We start from the raw sequence: 25069 nt of genomic DNA on the forward strand, positions 1-25069 counted from the left end.
AGATACATGATACAAGCTTGAATAATAGGCCAGAATACCTCTGGGCTCTCCCATTAGCAGCAGACCCTGCTGGATTTTTGTCTAATCAATACACCGAACAGTGAAGCATTCACATTGGATGTACGAATCACTGAGTTCGTGCTGGAAACTGGTAATAATAATTACTGTGGTATTTGTTGAGCACTTATGGGTCCAGAGCAGTACAAAATGCTGGGTTAGATATGAGATAATCAGGCTTAGGCAACATGCATCTCCTCTTCAGCAGCAGATATTCGTGTGCATCATCCAGTTCATATGCCTTTATAGAATCTCACACACACACACACACTGTATAATCATTGGGATTTTCACCGACAGCCACTTGGGTGGAGATCAGAAACTGTACAATAGGTGCTATTAACAGCTACAAGGGACCATCTTTGTGCCTGTGTGGTATGGCTTTGTAATAAGTCCCCCATCACCATTTACAAACACCAATGGGAGCATCTTCAAAGACCTATGTTTTTAAATGACCTCTTCAGTTTAATGTTGGAGTGAATTAATTGTGAACTAACAGTCAGCGCTCTAGCAAACGGAAGACGTGGCTTTTTTGAAACTCAATTTTTTGAGAAAATTTTTCCAGTGAATTGAAATGCAGTTATGTAATCATAATTGTGGTATTTGTTAAGCACTCACTATGTGCCAGGCACAGTTCTAAGTGCTGGGATGGATACAAGCAATTCAGGTTGGACACGGTCCCTGTTCCACATGGAGTCCACAGTTTCAATGCCCATTTTACAGATGAGGTAACAGAGAAGCAGAGAAGTGAAGTGACTTGCCCAAGATCACACAGCAGACAAGTGGCACTTAATACAGTGCTCTGCACACAGTAAGCACTCAATAGATGCAATTGAATGAATGGAGTGGTGGAGCTGGGATTAGAACCCATGACCTCTGACTCCCAGGTCCCTGCTATATCCTCTACTCCATACTGCTTCTTGGTCCTTGGCACTGTTGTTATAGAATGATAATATTTTGATATGACTGGCAAATGTTGAAGGTCAGGTAGGCGTATTAACTTTAGATCCATTCATTTTTTCCATTCTCTTTCCCTTGAGATAATGCATATCGTCTATGGGTGATATAATTATTGCACTTTCCTAAGGCAAGGAATGCATTGCTCAACTCTCTTTGTAATGATTTGAATATTATCTCTACTCCAGGTGATTTTTTAAAATGAAGATATCTGTAGAAGGTATTCATATGAACCTTTTTCTTGAACACTTCAACTTAAGCTAGATGTCTGATATATTATTTATGGTATTTTTTAAGCATGAACTATCTTCTAAGCACTGATATGGATACAAGTTAATCTGGATACAGTCCCTGTCCCCTCCATGGAATTCATAATCTGATTTGAACTTGGAGAAAGCTACATCAGAGATGCCGTGTAACTTTTCAGAAAGGTAATGAAAAAGACCACAGAGACAAGGAAATACCTGAATTGTGATGCCTCACTCTCTTCTCAAATTGATCTAGTAAGAATTTAAGGAGAATTTGGCTACCTAGATCAAGGCCTGGTGTATTATTTGGCTGAATGATGGCCTGATCCTGATATCCCTTGGCATGTCTCAAGTGCTTAGAACAGTGCTCAGAAAATAACAGTGATCAATTGATGTCTCAACTGGTGAGTCGTCTCTCTTGGGGGTCCCCTATCCTTTTTAGTTCTTCCTTGGATTGAGGTATGGAAGATGGCAACTCACCTGAAAAAGCACACCCAATTTCTCTGGTGGTAGATAAAATATTTACTAGGGCTCTCTTAAACTCTTCTCTTTTGGCTTTGTAGTTCTCCATTTGGGAATATGAAAAGGAATTTACACAGCTCAGAAAACGTTCTAAATCTGCTGTAGTCTCATAGCAACAGGGAAAGCATAGCCAGAGAAAAACAAAAATTCTCCACAGCCCTTCAGTGTCCGAAAAGCTCTTCATGTTCAAGCAGTCTTGTTAATGATATAATGTAGTTGTGTGTTTAAGCACTACTTCAAGCTCTCAGAATTCATCTGCCAAAATTGTAGCAGTGTGGAGCAGTTCATGAAATATAATATAAACAAAGTGTATCCGCCATCTGTATGTGTGAAGAGAATGTGTAAGAGAAACTGGAGAGGGGGAAAAAAAAAACCTATCTATGAAGCTGTCTGGAGCTGTAACTATAACAACACTCTCTGTCAATTGAAATTACAAAGCTAACATATTTCTCAATTGTGCCACTGTTCCCTTTATTCACCCCTCCTTTAGCCCCACAGCACTTCCATAAGTATATCCGTAATTCATTATATTTGTAAATTTTTAATATTAATGTCTGTCTTCCCCCCCAGACCGTAAGCTTGTTGTGGGCAGGGAACGTATCTACCAACTTTGTAATATTGCATTCTCCCAAGCATTTAGTGCAGTGTGCCACACACAGTAAGTGCTCAATAAATACGATTGATTGAAAATGAAAGGAGATGAGGAAACTGACCCAGAAGTCAAGCAACTTGGCCAAGGTCACATAGCAGACACCTGGTAGAGCCAGGATCAGAACCTAGGTCCTGTGACCTTCTGGCATATGGTGGAGTTATAAATCGGAAGAATGAAGAAGTGGAGATTAGGTTGTAACAGGAGAAAATATTAGGTAAATGGAATACAGCTAATGAGAGACGTTGAATCCAATGACTAGCCCTTTTTTGTATGTGAGAATAGACAGCCAATGAAGAGATGAACTAGTCCAACCTTACCTATATGCTTGCTTCGGCTCTCTCTCTCTTTCACCCTCTCTTCCTATTTCTCTTTTTATATCGTTTTAATTTTCTCTCTTTTTACTTTTCTCTCTCTCTTTTTACTTCTCTCTTTCTCACTCTTTGTTTCCCAAGCTAACCACTTTATTGAACCTCATTCTCAAGTCTCCCACCTCTGTCCCTGGTTCTTGTTATTCTTCAAGCTTTGAACTCTCTCCCTTCCCAAATCTGACAGCCCTCAACTCTCCCCACATTCAGAGTCCTTATAATACCACCTTTGGCAACAAATCTTCCCTGATTAATTTCCCAGCACCATAATCCATATTAACCCCTCATAATAATAATTATGGTATTTGTTAAGCGCTTACTATGTGCCAAGCATTGTTCTAAGCACTGGGGTAGATAGAATATAATCAGATCAGATATTCTCCCTGCCCTCCATGGGGCTCCTAGTCTAAGGGGGAGAGTATTTAACAGACAAGGAAACATTTTACAGACAGGGAAACTGAGGCACAGAAAGGCTGAGTGAGCCGCCCAAGGTTTCACACAGCAGGCAAGTGGCAGATGAGGATTAGAACTGCATATACTAAGCATTTAATAAGTACCACTGATTCTGGTGCTTGTGGATTTTATTACCCACCCTCAGCAATCTTATCTATATGTGTCTTCAGTTATATAGTTAATTGTTTGTTTACTCCTTTAAATTTTTTTGTTTGTTTTTCTCCCTTGGAGTGTAAGCTCCTTGTGGGATGGAAAAAAACACTTTTTTATTCTGCACTCCCCAAGAGCTTAGAAGTGCCCTGCATCAAGTGGGAACTCTAATACTATTACTGCTGTAATTCAAGGTTTCTTAACAAGTGTTCATCAAGAATTTAACCCCCTGGAAATAGCAGAATAGAGTTTGATATTATTTGATGGATCAGGTAATAAAAATATTTTAAAATCTTACAAAATGATTTCTTTAGGGCCCAAACCTGAAGGTTAGGCTTATATTCTTGGGTTGTGTTTTCAGTGAGCTTTTTAAAACTATTTTATGGCCATTAAAGCACCTTATTTTATGGCACTATAATATAATTTTCAGACAACTAATAACTTGTTTCCTGATTTAGCACTATTACTACCTGTGTTATGTAATTTCCCAGTCTTTAAGATGAATACCATAGAACAATTATTCATTTATACTTTGAACCTAATGGATAGCTGTATAATTTTATGGTAGTGATTATGAAAAAGTCATAATATGAAAAATACCTTAGCCATAAATTTAGTCTGTTTTCCACTAAATGCACGATTAACATATGCATAATTTCATTAACTCTTTTGGGGCTTTAATGAAGAAAAGTGGTAGAGCTAGAATTTCGATAATAAGAAAAATGTTTATAAATGATCAGAGTTGCATGATAATTTATATATATGCAGCAATAATGTCTCAATGCAATGACCGGACCCCTAGAAATTCCCCCTTTGCATTTATTTTTAAAATAATAGTACTGTCTAACATTTTCCCCGTACTTCCCTGGGCCTTTGGAGAGGTAGTGTGGTCTAGGGTGAAGAGCATAGTATTGAGAGTCCAAAGATCCAGGCTATTATCATTAGTTTTAGTATTTATAGTAATAGTAGTAGTATTTAAGTGCTTACTATAATAATAATAATAATAATGGCATTTTTAAGCACTTACTATGTGCAAAGCACTGTTCTAAGCGCTCGGGAGGATACAAGGTGATCAGGTAGTCCCACGTGGGGCTCACAGTCTTAATCCCCATTTTACAGATGAGGTAACTGAGGCACAGAGAAGTTAAGTGACTTGCCCAAAGTCACACAGCTGATAAGCGGCAGAGTAGGGATTTGAATCCATGACCTCCGACTCCCAAGCCCAGACTCTTTCCACTGAACCAGCTGCTTCTCTGCCAAGCAGTGTACTAAATGCTGGGGTTGATGCATCACAGTCTGATCAGACACAGCCCCTCTCTCATTTGGAGCTTACAGTCTGAGGCAGGGGAGAACAGGAATTTAATTTCCATTTTACTGAGGAGGAGACCGAGATAAAAAGAAGTTGATCAGTGGTATTTATTGAGCACTTTCATTTATGTATTATACTTTCCAAGCGTTTAGTACAGTGCTCTGCACACAGTAAGCACACAATAAATACGATTGAATGAATGTATTAAATGCTTAGGAGAGACAGTACAACTGAGTACAGTACTGTGAACCACACAGTACACTGTGGTAGAGCTAGAATTAGAACCCAGGTCTCCTGACTCCCAGGCCCATGCTTTTGGCAGGGCCTGGTTCTGCCACCTGCTTAGTGATCTTGGGCAAGTACTTAACATTCCAGTGCCTCAGTTTGTTAATCTATTCATTGGGATGTACATATTATTTCTCCCATGTAAATTGTGAGGGCTGAGTCCATCAGGGACCGGGTCCAATCCGGTTGTTTTATATCTGCTTCAGGGCTCAACACAAAGCGGGGTTTAATATTAAACATGGTTATACTTAATATATAATATAATATATATGACTTCTCTGAACTCAGAAAGCTACATGTACACACATGTATTCACTTTACCCATTAGATTCCAGTTAGCTTACAACCGGCAAATTTTTGGTGGTTTGAACATAACTCTGGCTTTGATCTGTCAGCCAAATATTAGGCAGATAAGTTTAATTTATTACTTCCTGCTAAATATCTCCAGCTTCATAAAAACCACCGGACCTAATCCCGCTGTGTTGTAAGCATGCGATAGGAAAAACAACAGGGAATTGTTTGTAAACCACTAAGGTATTAGTCATTATCCATCACTTCAATTTGAATATAGATCTTATAATTGATCTTTTGTATCTACCCAGAAAATAACTCAGTGGAATTTACTGAGCACCTATTCTCTGCAGAACATTTTACCAAGCAATTGAGAGAGTATGATACAGTTTGTTGGTAGATAGGGTTTGTGCACTTGATGAGCCTATAGTCTAATGGGGGAGACACACATTAAAATAAATTAGTGGGAAGGAAGCAACTGTAAGGCTGTGTATATAAGTAGTTTGGAGATGGGGTGAATGCTGCCTCAGTGTTTAGAGGTTGGGACCAAGTGCATGAGTAATGCAGCAGGGAGGGAAAATAGGGTCAGTGGGGCGGGGTGTTTATGTCCTTAACAAGACCTTTTTCAGTAGGGCTTTAGAAAATAAAAGTAGAAGTAAACTGATGACTTATGACTTCCATTTAAAATTTGCTTAATTAAACATTGAAATGTAGACTATTCCAGCTGCCAGCACAGCACGCCTGATGTTAGATTTGACAGTTAACTTTTATTACATTTGCCTTCATAGTCTTCAGAAATAAAGTTTCATGGTCAGAAATTGGATTAATTCATTTTGATGATGATGTGAATTTAGATTAACATCCATATGAGAAAAATGTCAAAATGTAGAACTTGGAGACTACTAAAAGGTCATTTTCCCGGGTGGCCGGTATAACTAAAATTAAGCCCTCTTTTCCCCAGCTCCCTCTCCCTTTTACAGCGTCTCTGCACTTGAATCTGTCCTCTAGGCAATTCTTATTCATTCCACCCTCAACCCCACAGCACTAATGTGTATATCTATAAATACTATAATTTCAAATTATCTATATTAATGCCTGTCTTCCCCTCTAGACTGTAAGCTCATTGTGGGTAGGGACTGTGTCTGCCAACTCTGTTGTATTATACTCTCCCAAGCGTTTACTACAGTGCTCCGCACATAGTAAGAGCTCAATAAACACCATTGATGTTGATGATAATGAATAAAAACCGAACAGTAATAGCATGTAAGTATCCTGGGTTCTAATCCCAGCTTTGCCACTTCTCTGTGCCTCAACAAAAGATCTATCAGTCAGTGGTGTTTTTTGAGTGCTGCTGTATGCAGAGCAATGGAACAGACACATTCTCTGCCCACAATGAGCTTACAGTGCATAGGGGGAGACAGACATTAATATAAAGAAATTAGAGCCGTGTATGTAAGTGCCGTGGGCCTGGGTAAGGGTGTGAGTAAAGGGAACATATCAGGATGACACAGAGGGGAGTGGGGGAAGAAGAAATGGGGGTTTAGTCAGAAAAGGCCTCTTGGGGGAGAAGTGCCTTCTGTAAGGCTTTGAAGGTGGGGAGGGTAATGGTTTTTCAGTTATGGAAAGGGAGGGTCTTCCAGGCCAGAAGCAGAACGTGGGCAAGAGGTCGGTGGTGAGATACAGTGCGTAAGTTGGCATCAGGGGAGTGAAGTGTGCGGGCTGAGTTGTAGTAGGAGAGTAGCAAGGTGAGGAAGGAGGAGGCAAGGTAATCACTTGAGTGCTTTAAAGCTGGTGATGAGGAGGTAAATGGGCAACCACTGGAGGTTCTTTAGTGGGGAAGCATGGCCTGAACTGTTTTGTAGAAAAATGATCTGGGCAGCGGAGTGACGTACGGACTGGAGAAGGGAGAGACGGGAGGAGGGGAGGTCAACAAGGAAGCGGATACAGTAATCAAGGTGGAATAGGATAAATGCTTGGATTAATCTGGTAGCAGTTGGGAAAGGGTGGGTAGATAGATCGTTCTATAGATTTCAACGGGCAGGTTGACCTGTTAGCCTGGGAAGCAGTGTGGCACAGAGGATAAAGCACAGGCTTGGGAACCAGAGGACTTTGGTTTTAATCCCAGCTCCACCATTTGCCTGCAGGATGACCTTGGGCAAGTCACTTACCTTCCCGCTCTACCACTTGTCAGATGTGTGACTGTGGGCAAGTCACTTAACTTCTCTGTGCCTCAGTTACCTCATCTGTAAAATGGGGACTAACTTTGAGCCATACAGGAGACAACCTGATTATCCTGTTTCTACCCCCAGCACTTAGAACAGTGCTCTGCACATAGTAAGCACTTAACAAGTACCAACATTATTATTATTATTATTCTCTGTGCCTCGATTTCCTCAACTGGAAAATGGGGATTGAATACTTGTTCTTCCTCCTATTAGACTGAGCCTCAGATAGAACAAAAAATGTATCCAGTCTGATTAAATTGTATCTATCCTAGCTTTTAGAACAGTGCTTGACACATTAAAAAGTTAGCAAATGTCATTTCATACCAACAGGATGCTTTGTAATACATAGAATATTTCAGGACTCCAGAAGATTGCTATAAGCTATGATTTATATTCATGTAAAGTACAAATCAACGGTATTGGCTGAGAACTAAAGTATGCATATCAGCTTCTGTGTTTAGAATTAATCTTCATATCCTTTGAAGTTGCTTTTTCTGTTCTTTAAAAATCAGAGGGAAAAATGCCATAGTTTGAAACCATTCAAAATGATGCGTGGGTCTTTGGACTCTGCTTATTGTCTGTCAGTTGTGAAGGCCATTTTTCTTTTTTTTGATAGCCTTCAGTGGATCACTTCACTGATGAGAATGCTTCCTCCCACATAAGCAAGGGAACTAGTAATCTCTTTCCAGCAGCTGTTTTCCTGTAGCCTTTCTATGTAGGAGCGTTGTTTTTGTTTTAGGGAGCTTGTCTGTAAAGGAAATCTTGTCTTATGCTATTGAGTAATCTCTGACCCATAGCGACTCCATGGACACATCTCTCCCAAAACACCCCATCTTCACCTACAATTGTCCTGGTAGTGTTTCCATAGAGTTTTCTTGATTAAAAATATGGACGTGGTTTACCACTGCATTCTTCTGCACAGTAAACTTGAGTCTCCACCTTCAACTCTCTATCATGCTGCTGCAGCCCAACACAGGTAAGTTTTAACTTGTAGCAGACTGTCTTCCACTCGCTTGAACAAGTCACTTAACTTCTCTGTACCTCGGTTATCTCATCTGTAAAATGGGGATTAAGACTGTGAGGCCCATGTGGGACATAAACTGTGTCCAACCTGATTATCTTGTATCTACCCCAGCACATAGTATAATGGACTGGCACATAGCACTTAACAGATACCATTTGGGAAAAAAAGAAAGCTCCTGCCCATCCTCTGTCCTCTGCTACAGTGCCACGAAGTACTGGAGCCAGGGGACGTGGGGGTGGGGTGCACAGATAACCCCTGGTTCTAACCTGCCTGCTAAGGATTGTGATTCATTTCCTTCTGAGATATTGTGAAGAATTCCCCAGGTCCTTAGGAACTGTAGTAGCTAGCCAGAGCCTTCCTCAGCTATTTTTACAGACTCACAGCACCTCCTATTTTATAAATATTGCACCTAGTTAATGAAATAACATAAAGAGAAATTTGCATTTCCTTGTTGTAGATTTTTACCTTAGGTTGTAAATTATTTCCTATACAAATTCTTGACATGTAGATGCAATTTTCTGCAGTTCTATTTTGGGATGAAAAATCATGCAAGGAAAATAGAAAATTAAAATCTGTCTGTATGAATGTATCTAATGGGTTAGCAATCAGTTCTGAAAGGAATGAGAACTTGCTTTCATTATGAACTTGGTTAATTTATTCCTAAAACAATTGATGTTGTTCAGTGTAAATCAAACTGTTTAACCGTTTTGAGCTGATCTCTAAGATTTTAACTCTACTATTTATTATTCCACTCAGGTTTAAGTTTCTCTCTTCATGGGGCTGAAAAGCATTTGCAAATCCATCCAAGGCGAAATTTGGCAAACCATCCAGCATCACAGCAACTGTCCGTGGTTAGGCATTCTTCGCTTCCACCAGCCAGAAAGTCAATAAAAATGGAGGCTTCCTCTTCTGGGCTAACTGTTGGGAAAACCAAAATCCTTCACCCAGGTAACACGTTTATAACGGTCATAGAAAAACATTAACTGTAAACTGATATACTGAGCATAGTTGTATCTGTTAGCTGATCATGCTTTGCTCCATGGAAAGTTAGCTATTCATGAATCTCATTACTGGAATGTGTCTTTTTCACTGAGGTTGCAGGTATCTCCATCAAAGTAAAAGGTGGAAAACTTGGATGCTTCAAGGGAGATTAAAAATGAGAGCTTTATCTGAGATTCAAGTCTCTGTGCCCAGCTGTGTAATCCAAAACTCTGCCCAAAGAGGATTTGAAATCCTCCTTCTCAATTCTCAAGGGATTGTCAAGGGATTCTCAAGGGATGTTATGCACTCTGTACCTTTATTAGAATAAAATAACTGCTTCTAGATATAAAAAGGAAGACTTACTGAAAGGGGATGTAATACTTTCCTACAAGGTAATTCCAGCAGCTACCCAGTTTTAAAGAGGAACAGACTGGATCTTCCCAAATAATCTCTTGTATTTACAGACTTCTTCAGGAATCCCAGGATTCCTATATAGACAGACTTCCTCCAAAAGCATGGCTTCAAGGGGATGTCTTCTTAATGAAGTGCAGTGTTTTAGTTTTTTAAAATCCTACTCCCCTGGAAAAGATCCTACCCTCTTAGCCCATTTCTGAACAGCTATTTTTTAAGTCGCTGTACTGTTCTGGCCATCAGACAAGCCCTTCACTTCTCTGCAGTGCAGGAAGGTGTCATTAATCCTGCATAGAGTTTCCTAGATTTTAGTCAACTATTGGTGTTCACACAGTGAATCTCTGTAAATATCACTTGGCAAACGTGTCTTAGTTAACTTGAGAAGCTGTGAATGTGTCAGAAGAGAAAGTTTGTCATCTTGTTTCTTTGTGTTATTAATTTTAATTGCTGTGAATTCAGGAAGAACTGCATAATCAATGACAGAAGTCAAAGTTCTCTGAATTTTCCCAGTGAACAACCAAATCATTCATTCATTCAATCATATTCATTCAATAGTATTTATTAAGTGCTTACTGTGTGCAGAGCACTGTACTAAGCGCTTGGAATGTACAATTTGGCAACAGATAGAGACAATCCCTGTTCAAGAATGGGCTCGCAGTCTAAAAGGGGGAGACAGACAACAAAACAAAACAAGTAGTCAGGCATCAATACCATCAAAACAGATAAATATAATCATAGATAGATACACATCATTAATAAAATAGAGAAATATATACAAATGCTTTGGGGAGGGGAAGGGGGTAGAGCAGAGGAAGGGAGTAGGGGCAATGGCGAGGGGAGGAGGGGCAGAGGGAAAGGGAGGGGTCAGTCTGGGAAGGCCTCCTGGAGGAGACAAGCTCTCAGTAGGGCTTTGAAGAGAGTTTGGCGGATGTGAGGAGGGAGGACATTCCAGGTCAGTGATAGATGTGGGCCAGGAATCGATGGCGGGACAGGCAAGAACGAGGGACCATAAGGAGGTTAGCTGCAGAGGAGCAAAGTGTATGGAGTGAGCTGTAGACGGAGAGGAGTTTTTGCTTCGTGCGAAGGAATAATAAATAAGAAATAATATATCCTACCAGTTCACCTTTTGTTTAAACATGCTATTTTGTTCACTCCTTTCCCCATGTGAGTTTCTGATCTGTCTGGACTCTCATCCCCAAAATGTCCCTGTTGTGGCATATCTCAGTGTTATCTTAATTCATATAATTGTTTAAAACGTTTGGGATGAGACTAGTATTCAGTAAATAGGTAGTGGTTTTGGGGGGCACTACCAAAAAATTGTAAATTTGAGATATGTAAAATGTCATCAAGTTAATTCTGTCATATAAAGTGTAAAATTAAAAGTTTCTTGCATTTGTTCCCTGAATAACACATTACCCCATTTCAGAAATTAACTGGAAGCCTTGAAACTGTCCCTTTTGCAAATGCTTTGTGCTGACTGTTCCATCAGTAAATATTAGCAGAAATCATAAAAAAGGGAATTCACAGCATCTTCCTGTCATGATCCTAAGTTATCTAAGGAGCCAAGAAAGCATATTTGGTTATTAAATAAAATCCCATCCCACAATAATTTTATTGATGTACTGACTAGCACAAAATCAAAAGAAATTCACAGTGTTCTTAGAAAACTTCACTTAGGACTTTTGAGGTGATTTAAGGACCTATATATTTGTAGAGGGCTAAAATTTCATGTATTCTGCCTATTAAACTCTTCAATGCTATAAATTGTTCCTTTAAGCTGCTTTCAATATTGGGGTTCCTATTTGTAAAATTCATGCAATTAATAAGGAAGAAGCTAACTAACTAGGTTCTGAGGCAGAAGATATGTTCCTTATGGTTCACTGAATTTTTTTATTATATCCGGTAATGGAAAATGTTTTATAAGGTGGGTAGACATCATTTCTGGGAAGCATTTTATGGTATTCATCCTCAATTGTGTGTGTGTGTGTGAATCAATCTTGCCATTGCCAAATATTTGAAGTTCTTATGACATTTTTCATGTTTAGTCATAGTCTTTTGATCAAATAATTGTCCTCATGTTCAAAGATTTTGCTGCCAGTTAATTTGACCTGTGGATATAATTAAGACTGTAAAGACCAGTGCAAGGACAGATCTGACTTGCTGTCTGCAAACAGAGATGTGTTCTGTTCCCTCATTGCAGCACCTAACACGGATTTCATTTTTGCCTTAGTTTCACAATCCATCCTCTTGACGCTTCTGTTTTGAAAAAAAAAGCCACTCCTTTATTGACTGAAGAAAGCTAGGCTCGTCTGTGCCTTAGTCCTAATATTCTGTTGTGATGCCACATCCCCAACGCCTGCCCTTTGCTACTCACTTCAAGTGTTTGTTCTGTTCCTTTTGCTTTTGGACATCCCATTTCAGCTACTCTAGAGCATCTGTTTGGTCATTCCAGTGCCATCCTTACTCTTCATATGGCCCACCCAGTGAAGTTGTAATGAGTTGTTTCCTAATTCCTTACTTGTTCTACTGCAACAAGTCCTTGAATACTTTTCATCTAACCAATCATAGTGGTTATCAACTAGCCATTCCCAGAGTTCTGATAAATGGTATTGTGGAGAAGCACCCATCCACTTTTTTTTTGCCTGAAGTTAAATACAGAGTTCTTTCTACCAGCTGAGCTGCCTCACTGTTTACAAGCAGGTGTCTTTAATGTTGGTATTTGTTAAGCGCTTACTATGTGCCGAGCACTGTTCTAAGCACTGGGGTAGACATAGGGGAATCAGGTTGTCCCACGTGGGGCTCACAGTTTTCATCCCCATTTTACAGATGAGGGAACTGAGGCACAGAGAAGTGAAGTGACTTAATAATAATAATGTTGGTATTTGTTAAGCGCTTACTATGTGCCGAGCACTGTTCTAAGCGCTGGGGTAGACACAGGGGAATCAGGTTGTCCCACGTAGGGCTCACAGTCTTAATCCCCATTTTACAGATGAGGGAACTGAGGCACAGAGAAGTTAAGTGACTTGCCCACAGTCACACAGCTGACAAGTGGCAGAGCTGGGATTCGAACTCATGAGCCCTGACTCCAAAGCCCGTGCTCTTTCCACTGCGCCACGCTGCTTTGTTCTCAAGGAGTTTCTTTTGGGCTGCCTTTGTGGTTTAGAGGCCACATTTTGGTAGATTAGCCGTATTTTTACACTCCAAGTTCACACTGAAAAGAAAAGTCATTTTATATACCAGAGAGGAAAAAGTCCTTCCAGAATGATTAGTCTGGAAAGTATCTCCAGACATCAATTAGTAAATCCCCTTATTTCAAGCTGTTATAGTTAAATTATCCCAGACACATGGGACTCTATTCTGATTTGAAACCTTTCCAGAGGAAAAAAAAACTCACCAACTTCATCAATATCTTATTCTAATGTTTAACAACCCTGTGTCCAAAATGCCCTAAATCCTTCTAAATGAAGTTTAAAATCATGTTCTCAGAAAATGACTAATTACCATCCCCTCTAAAATAATCCTTCATATCCTTGAAGGTTATTAATAAAAATCACCCATATTCTGCTCTTCTCAGGACCAAATAACACAACTCCTAAAGCTCCTGTGACCTCTGAGAAAGGGAAGCCTCTTTGTTTCCTGGGACACTGTAGTCTTTTCTTGTCCTTCCTTGCAGTTGCCTTTCCAGATTTGAACCTGACTTATTCTTTGGGTTTTGTAATTATTTCTCATCTTACTCAAGAGACTGGCTTGTATCCAATACTTCTGACTTCCCAGCTTCAGAGATGACAATAGGGACAGTTATTGGCTTTGATGTTCTACTGATATTGAGGTAGTGCATAAAATAGGTACAACCTAAAGTTCTGTTCCAGAGTTTTCAGGGTCTAATCAGAACCACTAAAGTTTCTTATGGGGAAAAAATATTTGCTCCTAATTTAAAAATTGAATAAATTTAGCATACTATAGCAAAAAAATTTAAGGTTAATTTTCAAAGAACAGCTTATGATTGAGTCAAATCACCAAGTTTCATATTTAACCATACCACTTTTCCTAGAATTCTTTCTAGGTCAATCGCAAAGACACAGAATAGTTGGAAAGAAGTCTATCCATGGGGCTGCTATTAAAGATTTTTTTTCAAAAATGTATTTGTTTGGGCTAGTGATGCAGAATTGGGAAAAATAACAAGTAATCCAGGTACAGGACATGAAAGAGTTATGCTATAAATGGTAATATTTGGGGTCAGAAGGTTTTGAAATTGTACAACTACTTAGGAGTTGAATTGGTAAAAGCTTCAATATTGTCTGGGGAAAATTTTAAGGGACTGCAATGTTGGCAGTGTATGGGTTTGGGAGACTGCCTCTTCAAACTGTTCCTCTGAAATTGACTGAGCATCTCTAAGACCCAGAAATGTGTTTTTCAGAACATCTTAAAAGATATGTATTCAACCCCTTGGGGTGGTAAATAAGGAAAGGAGATTCAAATGACACTTTCCCCCAAAGATATTTTAATAGCTTTAAAATTGGGGGGAAAAAGTTAAGAAAAGGATTCAGCTAAATAATCTATGCATTCTCTGGTTTAGTATGCAGTACATTTTGTTTTTCAGTTTAATTTTGTGTCTTAAACAGCTGGTACAAATCAAGGCTTAGGCCTGAATGGCATCTTTACAAATTGATGGAACACAAAATAGTCTTTTTCAGAAGTTTGAGCTTTTTAGAAGAAATATTCTCCTTTTGCTTTCAGATGCAAAATGTGTAGGGCATTTTTTATTTCTGTCCCTAGCTATCTGATTTCAGAATTGGTTTGTTAGAAGGATGCACATGATGAAATGCAAATACCCAAGGCAAAGGAATATAAGCCCCCTTAGTTTGCTGAAGTGTAATTACTTCATCATATTTAATTAGTGCTTATTGTGTGCAGAGCACTGTGCTATTGGAAGAGTACAGTCTAACAGTTGGAATATCCCCCTCTCTGCCCATAAGAGACTGAAGAATTTTATCCAGTCCCCTTAAACCAGGACTTATAAGAAGCAGACTCAAAGGCAACTGCATCTGAAGTTGAACTGTACATTTCACTGTCAACATTAGGACATAGTTGTCAGTTTGGGGCTTTCGAGATGATAAAGTGTAAATATCCAAGGCAGAATGATTCCTTTCCTTGCAAAAATATAATTCCTTATCAAATCATGAGTCAGGGTATCCAGTCTTTCATTCATCCCAGCAATCATTGTTCATTAAACCTCTAGAGCTGAGTTGTTTCATAAGTGCATGTTTTTGCCAATATAAGGAAAAGCTGAACTGAACTAGTGCATGCTGCTTCCCAGCATCTGCAGAATTTCTTCAAATGCAAGTCTATGTCTTCAAGCATAGGAGCTGTTTTACTTTTTGGGTGCTTCATTTAAAGGAGCACAATATTCATCTAGTCATGGGGGTAGAAAGACCCAAAAAATAGTCTTACTCTTCTAAACTGTTACCACAAACTGGCAATAGGAGAGGAATAATCATTGCAGCTGGTTTTCAATCCCGCATACTTGTATGGTATCCCATTAATGGCTTAGTCCATGATGTATTGGTTTACTTTGTGTAGGTGGATGACACTGATTTTTCAGTTATTTTAATAGGGTGTTCATGGCTAGTTTATGATTGGAAATGAATGAAAGAAAACATTGACAAACCTTTGCAAGTAATTGCAGATATTTAAGGAAATGTTTCAACTATCAAGAATTTTAGGTCACATTTAATACTTGGGGCATTGGCTAAGCTGATTCACTGATGTGGGAAGTTAGTGATAAATAAAATGTTTGGATTGAACAAATGATAGAGGTACTAACCTCATTTTTTAAAATGGGAAAAAAGCACTCCTCTGCTCCATAAGATAGATGCCACAATGCAGAAAAAAAATTATGAAGGATGGCATTCTACTTTGAAAACCAGCTGGCTGTATCCATTTCAGAAGTTGGCATTGCTTCTAGTACTCTCAATGCTGGGCTTTCTGATAAACGGTTGCAAACTCCGTGAATATCTTTCATTTCTTTAGAAGGAAGTGTGGATTTGCAAGGTTGTCAGCTGGATATGCAAATACAAGACGGCCAAAAGAGTGATGTGGACTTTTCAGAAATACTTAATGCAATACAAGAAAGTAAGTTTTACTCAGCTCTCAAGTGGGTCTTAAATACAGAAATTGTAACCAATTATTTGAAAAATTGGATAATCTGACTGGACTGGACACCTGAAAGGTGATGTTGCTCTTATAGGCAGAAGGATCAGAGAAATTACAAAGAACAACTGCATTGAGAGGGGAAAATAGTTATACTGAACTTAAACTTTTGGCATCTCTAGAAGTTAAGGGTTTGGGCTCTGAAGGAGACTTGTTAGAAAGACTTTATCAGAACTCATAGGATGTTCAAACTGTACGGGCACTGTGACTGCTTATAAAATAGAACTGATAATATTGCTTCAAAATAGGTGTACTGTTAAAATTGACTTGCTAAATTATACTTCAAAAAGCACTGTCAGTCTCACTAAATCTTTTGGAAAATGGTGATTGAAGACCAATTTTCATGTCTCCGGAAGCAACAGAGATGTAAAGTAGCTTCCCAAACCAGTAGAAGATTTGTATTTAGAACCCCCAACATGCCAGGCTGCTTTCCTAATAAAGAAGTACTATGTCATATTATAATATGCATGTTATATGTAATATATATTTATATATATTTAAAATATAATATATAATTTTCTCTAGCTTGAGAGGTTTAGGTCTCAAAAGCAATGTGTGAAGTTAACTTTGGCAGTGGTTATGTGTCAGACCTCCTTGGATTTCCATAGTTCCTTTCTTTCAAAAAGGTATGAACATTTTCATTTGTCTTTACATACCTGAATGAGATGAGGAGGCATTTGTCCTCATTTCATGTGTGACTTAACTGAGATTCAGAGGGTATTAATGGCAAGTTACCTAGCAAATCACCGGTGTTGCTGAAACTAGAATCGAAGTGTTCTAAATCCCATTCACTGCTCTTATCAAATTGGTGGCTGAGGCTAGAAATTGAAATACGCAAAATTTGTTTTTGAAAGACTTGGATAGATGTCCTGGGAAGAAAGGATACAATATTTTCAAGAGATAACAAGACAGGAACACTTTTGTGTTTCTGCCATTCTATCCTTTGGGTCACTCTCTGAAACCTCAATTATATTTCTCCACAAAAAGTGAATTTTACGTAAGACAGTTGGAAGAAATATATAGTATTGTAGAAAATTGTAATGTTATGTGATTTAATGACTCTAATAGGAAGTGGATCAGTTCTATGGTGGTGTATTCAAACTGCTTTTTTAATTGTCAATCAGGATCAAATGTAGAATCTTTCACTTTAATGAATGTCTTATTGTAGAATAGGATTAAATTCAGTTCAATTGATTATGCTACCTAATTCAAGGTGCTGAAGCAGTAGGAAATGACTTTCAAAACTGCATAAATTAATACAATTATATTTATGTGAGTACCTTATTGTCTGTCTCCTGTTGTTTGGAGTCTAAACTGGAGTGGATAATTGATTTGAACAACAGATTACTGAACATTATTAGTAATTAAAATAGAAAATGATAATGAAAATGAGTAAAAAGAAGTAGGACACATTACACATAGAAACCAGATTCATTCTATTCTGTATTCACAAACTAATATATTTCAAAGATTTGTTCTGTCATTACAAATAGTTTCATGCGGAATATGTTCAGACAGTTGTCCAAACTGAAAACATTAGTTCTCATGTAAATGTGAAATATCTAGGCTCCTTGATGATTTCCAGTGTCTATTCGGGTTCCATAGTCCCACAGTATTCATCTAGTACTAGCCTACTCAATTTAATTCTCATCGTCTCCCTGGGTTTTCTTGGCTTCAAACCATACCTATCATGGAAGTTTAGAATCTCCCAAATGGCCAAGTGTTTTACAGAAAGGATTAGTGCCAGGGGAAGCCCACATCAAAAACTTTTTCTAGGAGTGTGAAGTGTCAAAGGAAGCTGAGAGATTAAAGGTAATTAGAGCCCATTTATTGTCCTAATCATCTTTAATCTTTATATTTGGCTAGCACATGGTCACTGGAGGTATTGCTGAGCACAGTGTCAGTAGAGTGAAGAGGATAAAGAGTAATTATCACCCTTTCAAAGAGTTTAGGCATGAAGGGCAACAAGGATATGAGGTGGCAGCCAAGAGGATGCAACAGAATCTAGGGTATAGGAGAGAATTTGTTGTGTTTGAAGATACAGGGAAACAAACTCAGGAGACTGAATTGTTAATGATGTCAGTAAAGGCAGGGCGAAGGGTAGGAGCAAGTGTTTTTAAGAAAGGAGAGTGGATAGAGGGGGGTCAAAGGCACCGAGAGAAGGGGTAGATTTAGGGAGCAAATGGAAGACTATTTCCTGACACAAAAAGTGGACATGGGGATAAGAGAGTATTGAGAGGACCAGAGGAGGATATGGAGAAGTTGACACTTGCAACTTGGTATTTTATGTACAAAAGTTATCAGAAGTTAGAGGTGAAGGTAATAATGTTGGTATTTGTTAAGCACTTACTAAGTGCAGAGCACTGTTCTAAGCGCTGGGGTAGACATAAGGGAATCAGGTTGTCCCACGTGGGGCTCACAGTCTTAATCCCCATTTTACAGATGAGGTAACTGAGGTACAGAGAAGTGAAGTGACTTGCCCACAGTCACACAGCTGACAAGTGGCAGAGCCCGGGATTCGAACTCATGACCTCTGACTCCAAAGCTCATGCTTTTTCCACTGAGCCACACTGCTGGAAGCGTCAAGGGACCCTTGAAGTGTTGAAATGGTTGGTGAGGATTAACTGTAAGCTCCTCATGGGCAGGGATCACATCTACCAGTTCTACTGCATTGTACTTTCTCAAACTCATAGTACAGTGCTTTGCATACAGTAAGTGCTCAGTGAATACCATTGATTGAGAAATAACTTTGCTGACTGTAGGAGGTAAAGCTAAATTTGAAGGAGGCAGAAGTCAGGCTGGCATGTGGATTTCTGCCAGTAATTTGCAATTATGCTTGAAAATGGTTTAAGATTGAAAAAGGTGTTAACAGCAGGCTGCTTGATATTGACATGTTCCATAAAAACCTTAGGAACAGCGTGTTTTGAAGTAGAAAATTAGTAAGGAGTGAAGTTCACCAAACCATGAACTTGTATCAGAAATATTTTAACACTTAGCTAAATCATCAGGGGTCAGTGGCCCTAATTACATATGGCTGAAGGAAGTCATTACCTACTAGAATTGGAATTGAGGGGGTGAAGCTAATGACTTTGGGAAGAGTGGCATCTGTAGCTAGCCCACCCTACACTTTTTCCACTGACTCCCTCTCCAGTGGTTTGTCTCTGTTTTTCACTCAGTGACCTAAAGGATTAGGTCATAGCTCCTCTTGCCTCCAATCCCAGAACCCGTTGAAGGTGAACCATATGTCCACTTCACTGGGTCAAACTTGAAGTGATTTTGAGACTATTGAGACTTTTATGCCAATTTTAAAAGCTATACATTTTGATTTTAAAGCTATTTCAGTATAGAACATAAACATACTGATATTCTGGCAAAGGACCAAAGCTTATGACCTGTTATCCCCCACGCTTTTTTTTCTTAAATGGTATTTGTTAAGCACTTTACTATGTGCCAGACACTGTTCTAAGCACTGGGGTAAGTACAAGCTAATCAGGTTGGATTCAGTCCATGTCTCACATGGGGTTTACAGTCTTAATCTCCATTCTTCATATGAGGTAACTGAGGCACAGAGAAGTTAAGTGACTTGCCCATGGTCACAGAACAGACAAATGGCAAAGCTGGAACTAGAACCCAAATCCTTCTGACTCGCGGGGCCGAGCTCTATCCACTAGGCCACGCTGTTTCCCACTTCACTGAGTTCTGTAGTTTGTGATATTGGATAGACAACTGTTAATGAATTAGGATACAATTTTCTGGCCACATGGGTTTGTCAGGGTAGAACAGGATGTGATGGCAGAAGAAATAGTGTGCACCTCCACAGCATTAGGCAAAGCGTGTGTACTAACACAAATTCTCCTTCACCCAGGGTTCATCGGAAGCATTACCCCGACCCATGGAAAACTGTAATTTGGTTTATATAGGATATATTTTTTAAAAATTGGATTTGTACTTTAGGTGATTTTTTTTTTTTAGGTTCCCATAGGTAGGCATTTTCTAAACCATTCAAATGCTGTCACAGACCAAGACTAGGATGAAATATTTGTATTTTCCTTAGTTTTTTCAAAATAACCATCTGTTGAGTATTGGAATGATGTCAACATTGAGGTAATATGTCTTCCACCAGTTTTGAAAGAATTGACCTAGATGCAAAAATTGGAGATGGACCTATCAAATTATTAGTGATCCCCTTGAATGAGGGATGATTTAGGTAAAGTGTGTGCCTGTGAGGCATTTTTTTATTGCTTTAATTGTTAACAATTCTGGTGATCCTATTAGGTTTCTAGTGAAAACACCTAGATTATACTTAATTACTTCAATTTTAATCATCAACTTCTGTGAAATACCAGATAATCCAAATTTTCTTGTCAAGGGTGTTTTGAGAATTTTGTGACAAATATACGGTAACAGCAATAAGCTTGCATTACAGTAAAGGTAATTTTTCCAGGACATGCAGTTTGACTCTTTTGCACATTTTAGCCAAAATACAGTGTTAGGAAAGATTCTTGTGACAAAGAATGTTTGTGCCTTGGATATTGCACAGCATGATGGAAAAAATGGTTGTGTACAGGTGGGTGGCATTGGACACTATATGAGTACTGTAATGTGGGTTTTCCTTAATAAGGGGGTTCTATAAGAATGTAACCTCGAAATATTAAGATAACTGGGTATAACTGAATTTTCGGCGTTTCAAATACTCAAATCAGTCACTGAGTGTTTTATTAAACAAATGACCTTATTATACTTAAATATGTAAAACTGACCATCTCTCTCACCTCTACATCTCTCTACCAGCACTTCCAAATCTCTTTGGAACTTTCCCTTTTAAGGGATACCTATGTCTTTGGTTACTTTCCTGCATTAGGAAGGTAGAAATGAGAACTAAAAATTTTTAGGGTGAGAATGATCCATCAGGGCCCATATATCTTCTAAATACTTCCTTTGTGTTATTTCTCACTGTATAATCTGTTCCCTAAAGATGCCTAAGACCTTGTGAAATAACCATGTATCATTCTATATTTTAAATTAGTGAACTGTGCTATTTAGACTATTTGTCACCTTACTGGGAGGGTTACAGGTTTTTGGGCTTAGTGATGCAAATTTTCCCCTCCACAGTAGGCATAAAAATCCAAGGGCTGGTGCCCTATAGTGTTCAAGTAAAAGCTGGTATATTTTCCATTTACAGCATAAATTTCAAGAAATTGGTCTAGTAAGAAAGTAGAACCTTTCTGTAGTGAATATTGCCCTGAAGAAAGGTATTTCTAACAATATTTTATTTCTTCAGTGGAAATGTTACATTCTTATCTAAGAGCTAGATGCTTGACTAAGATTGGTTGATATCTTTTAACACCAGGACATCTTCTGAAGTTGTGCCCAAAGGTGGTTATTTGTAATGGATATACGATTGTTTTAGGACTATTGAAAGACTGCTTAGAGGTATTGATTTCACAAAACTCAACTGGCTGCCAACTATTGATGACTTTCCAATCCAAACAATAGTGAGTGATCAAAAGGGAAAGTCTTCAGTCCAATTCACCAAAATATTTAATTGTTTTAGGATCCCGCAGCTATATCTCTTAAAAATAATCAAATAGAGGGCTTGGTTAGAAATACTCTGATTGTAACTTTGCACTCCATTGTAGAGAACTTCTTGACCTCAGCAGAATTTTAAGGGAAATGTTCATGGAAGTATGAAGTTGTAGAAGTGTCTGATGTATGACCAGTAACCAACTTCCTTAAAAACCAAAGATCAAGACCAAATCTCCCTTAGTGCCTGATGTGAACTTTCCATGTTGGGAGAAGATTAGTAGTTTTTCCCTTTTCTTTGTATTTAAATTTTTTCACAATTATAAAAAAAGATACTCTCAACGGTCTCCTTTTCCAAATTCTAATTATGCAGTGTATTAAGAGGCAGAGATCATGTCTTTTGTTAGACTCACCTGACCTCTTTTGCAATATTGGTACTCAATAAATACTATTGTTCAAAGTAGTTCTTGGAGTAAAGCTCTCCTGGGATAGTAGAAAACTGTAGCAGCAGGTGACAAAAGAAAATAGAACGTAGGTACCTCAATTCCTGGGTACCCACATCTGTCCTGAGCTCCTGTTGCTTATTGTGGTTCCCCTAGAATTCCCGGTACTTGTTTCTGTTTTCTTCCAGAATGTTGATAACTTCTGCAGTGCTTTGAGACATCCCCAGGATCTTGAATCTCAGATTGATAACGTCTCAGTCAAAGCAATAGATATTTTCTATCACTAATATCAGGCACATGAAGAGTCTAAATTGAAGGGATTTCTTACCCCAATACACAGGTCTCATAATACGTATTGTATATGAGAGTTTCCTGAGGAAAGGGGCCATGTCTTTTTTGATTTTGTTAGTCTGCCAGAGACTCACTGCACAGCTGTGTACATAGGTGTTCAAATACTGCTGACACTGAAATATTTCAGTTCCTCAGTTCCATTCCCAATGGCAGTGGCCTGTCCACTGCCTTCCTTGTTTAGTCAATGCTGAAACAAGAGCCGAATCTTTGACTACTTCCTCCCCTAGTTGAAGTATCAAACCTCAAGTTATGAATATTTTCCGTGACAGTTCCCTCATCTGTAAGTTGTGAAATCTGTTCTCCCTGCCCCTTCAACTGTGAGGCCTATATGGATATTAGAATAACTGCACCATTTTTTGCACAGTTTTGGCAACCCAAAAACAGGGGAAGGGCTATTACCTGGGGGAAGTAAGTCTATCAATAAGGGAAGCAGGAGGAAGAGGAGAAAGAAGAAAAAGCTAAGGAACTTCTATTGCACTCTCTTAAGTGCGACATTCAATAGGCAGTCAATTGTGATAACCCCACCCCTCCTTCATCCTTTCTTGAAGTGTACCTGCTCATGAAAAAAAGCTCCCAAAAAACCCAAACCCCAAACTTACCCAGCTTGAGGCTTTATCCTGGATGTCCTGACCATACCATATTTTCCTTCTCCCATATGTGCATGCACCTTTAAAAAAACAAACAAACAACCCTCTGCAGCACAAGCCTTTGTCTGTATTGTTCTAACCCTGTGCTTCTTGCACTGTCACTGCTTAAAAATAATGTTTTATTTTCTCCTCTAAAACACGGGGTGGGGAAGGGGAATGAAATTATGCAGTGGAGAAATTATTCAAGTAAATATGATATTTTCCTTTCCAGTACAGTTTAATTGAGCTGTCACATGCATTTTGATAGGAAGAGAGTATTAAACGTGAATATTTCCTTAAGCAATTCTTCTTATACTTACAGCATCAGCAGTGGGTCAATTTGTTCCCTCCTCTCTACTCATTTCACAGTTACTTTTCACAACTACGGGGAGAGAGAATAAGCACATATCTTCATAATTTATTCTTAGAAAGCATATTGTCATTAGAGCACAACTGAGTTGCAAAACTGGTAATATAGCAACATGCTTGGTGTCCTCTAGCCGCTATTTATATGATTCCTTATGACCAAGCAGCAAGTTATACATTTTTTTAAAATTTATAGGGTGAGTCAGTGAGAGTGGCAGTCAGTCAGATATTGTAGATACATTGTGTCAGTTTCTCGGGGGAAAAAGTGAAAAATGAAACCAGCTGTTACAGTGACAGATATGTGTTTTACATGGCACAGATCTTTTAGGAGAACTTTTTGTAATGATACTGTATAATCACATTTAGGTCATTTACCTGACATCCTTAGCCCCTAGGAGCATTAAGCCTAAATTGCCGGATATTTCTTTTTGCAAGTGGAAATGAGGCATTTAAAACCCCAGATTTTTAACATCATGTATAATTTTATTTCTTTTATTGTGATTTAGTGGCCAAGGATGTCAACATTTTTTTTGATGAATTAGAAGGTGTCAACAGTCCTTGCAAAGATGATGATTCCTTACTTCACCCTGGTAATTTGACCAGTACTTCAGATGATGCTAGTAGATTGGAAACATTGGGAGAGGTAAGAGTTTATGAAATTATAAAATGTAATTTTTGACTTAAAGATCCTTCTGACAGACTGATCATAATAGAATGTCTGTTTCTCCTTTCTATGTTTTAAAAACATAATCCTCCTGGATTTCTTTTACTCTATGGTTGGTCTATATTAGTCAATCCTAATCTTAATTAATCCCATAAACACTAATTAACTCCTCCCCACAAATGTGGAAATGACAAATATTTCCTTGTATATGTATCCTTGTTCAGTTATGTGATGTAGCTACATTAATGGATTATAAATAGAAGCATATCCCTGGATTCCAAACACTCCATACTATATAATATGTAGAGATACATCATACATTAATAGCTGATTTAGCACAGGATCCTTAAGCCCTCAATTGACATTGCTTCCAATCATTGTAGGATAATCAATTTCCTTCCCTCTCCATTTCCTCTTATGTCTTTGTGTTTCCTCTCTGCCCTGACTGGATAGGTTTCTTATCCTACTTGGTACTTGTTTTGGCTCCTCTCTCACCTGTCTCCTTCCAACCCCTCTCATTTTTTTAAAAACTAATTGCTCTACCGTTGCCTTACTCAAATTGAATTCATAAGCTCTCAAGTCCTTCTCAGCTTCTTCCTGTCTTTTCCTGCATCCACCACAGATACAGGGATTAACGATACCCTGCGGCCTCAGGAGAGGAGAGCGAGGAAAAAGGGATCTGAGCCAGCCAGACAGAAGCAAGGTAGCTGGAAGATACAGGTGGCTTGTTGTTCTTTGAGACAAGAAGGCTGGGCCGGGACCCAGACATCTGGTTACTGGGAAGGGAACCCCGATTACATTTTCCTTCCGTTTTCTGCTGGCAGCCGCTATGTTATGTGGTTTGAAGGGAACCACACACCTGATTAAAAAATATACTGGGGGGACAAGAGCAGCTGAGTAAATCAAAATGAATGGGGAAAAGATTGGGGTGCCTGTGATCAGAAAAATCCACAGAG

At 38.7% G+C, this 25069-nt stretch overlaps 1 protein-coding gene across 5 annotated transcripts in view; it reads left to right on the forward strand.

Moving 5' to 3' along the window:
* ANO4 (anoctamin 4) overlaps positions 1–25069 on the forward strand; it is a 173046-nt gene that overhangs the window by 63180 nt on the left and 84797 nt on the right. For 2 of the 5 annotated variants that reach the window (XM_029079553.2, XM_029079557.2), the window contains 4 exons: positions 9295–9486; positions 15961–16062; positions 23956–24092; positions 24736–24816. In XM_029079553.2, coding sequence (XP_028935386.1) covers positions 9295–9486; positions 15961–16062; positions 23956–24092; positions 24736–24816 — 512 coding nt within the window. The remainder of the gene's footprint in view (positions 1–9294; positions 9487–15960; positions 16063–23955; positions 24093–24735; positions 24817–25069) is intronic. The other 3 variants (XM_029079554.2, XM_029079556.2, XM_029079555.2) reach the window with 2 other exon arrangements.

The sequence above is a fragment of the Ornithorhynchus anatinus genome, chromosome 14 (genome assembly GCF_004115215.2).
Source record: "Ornithorhynchus anatinus isolate Pmale09 chromosome 14, mOrnAna1.pri.v4, whole genome shotgun sequence".
Taxonomy (NCBI): Eukaryota; Metazoa; Chordata; class Mammalia; order Monotremata; family Ornithorhynchidae; genus Ornithorhynchus; species Ornithorhynchus anatinus.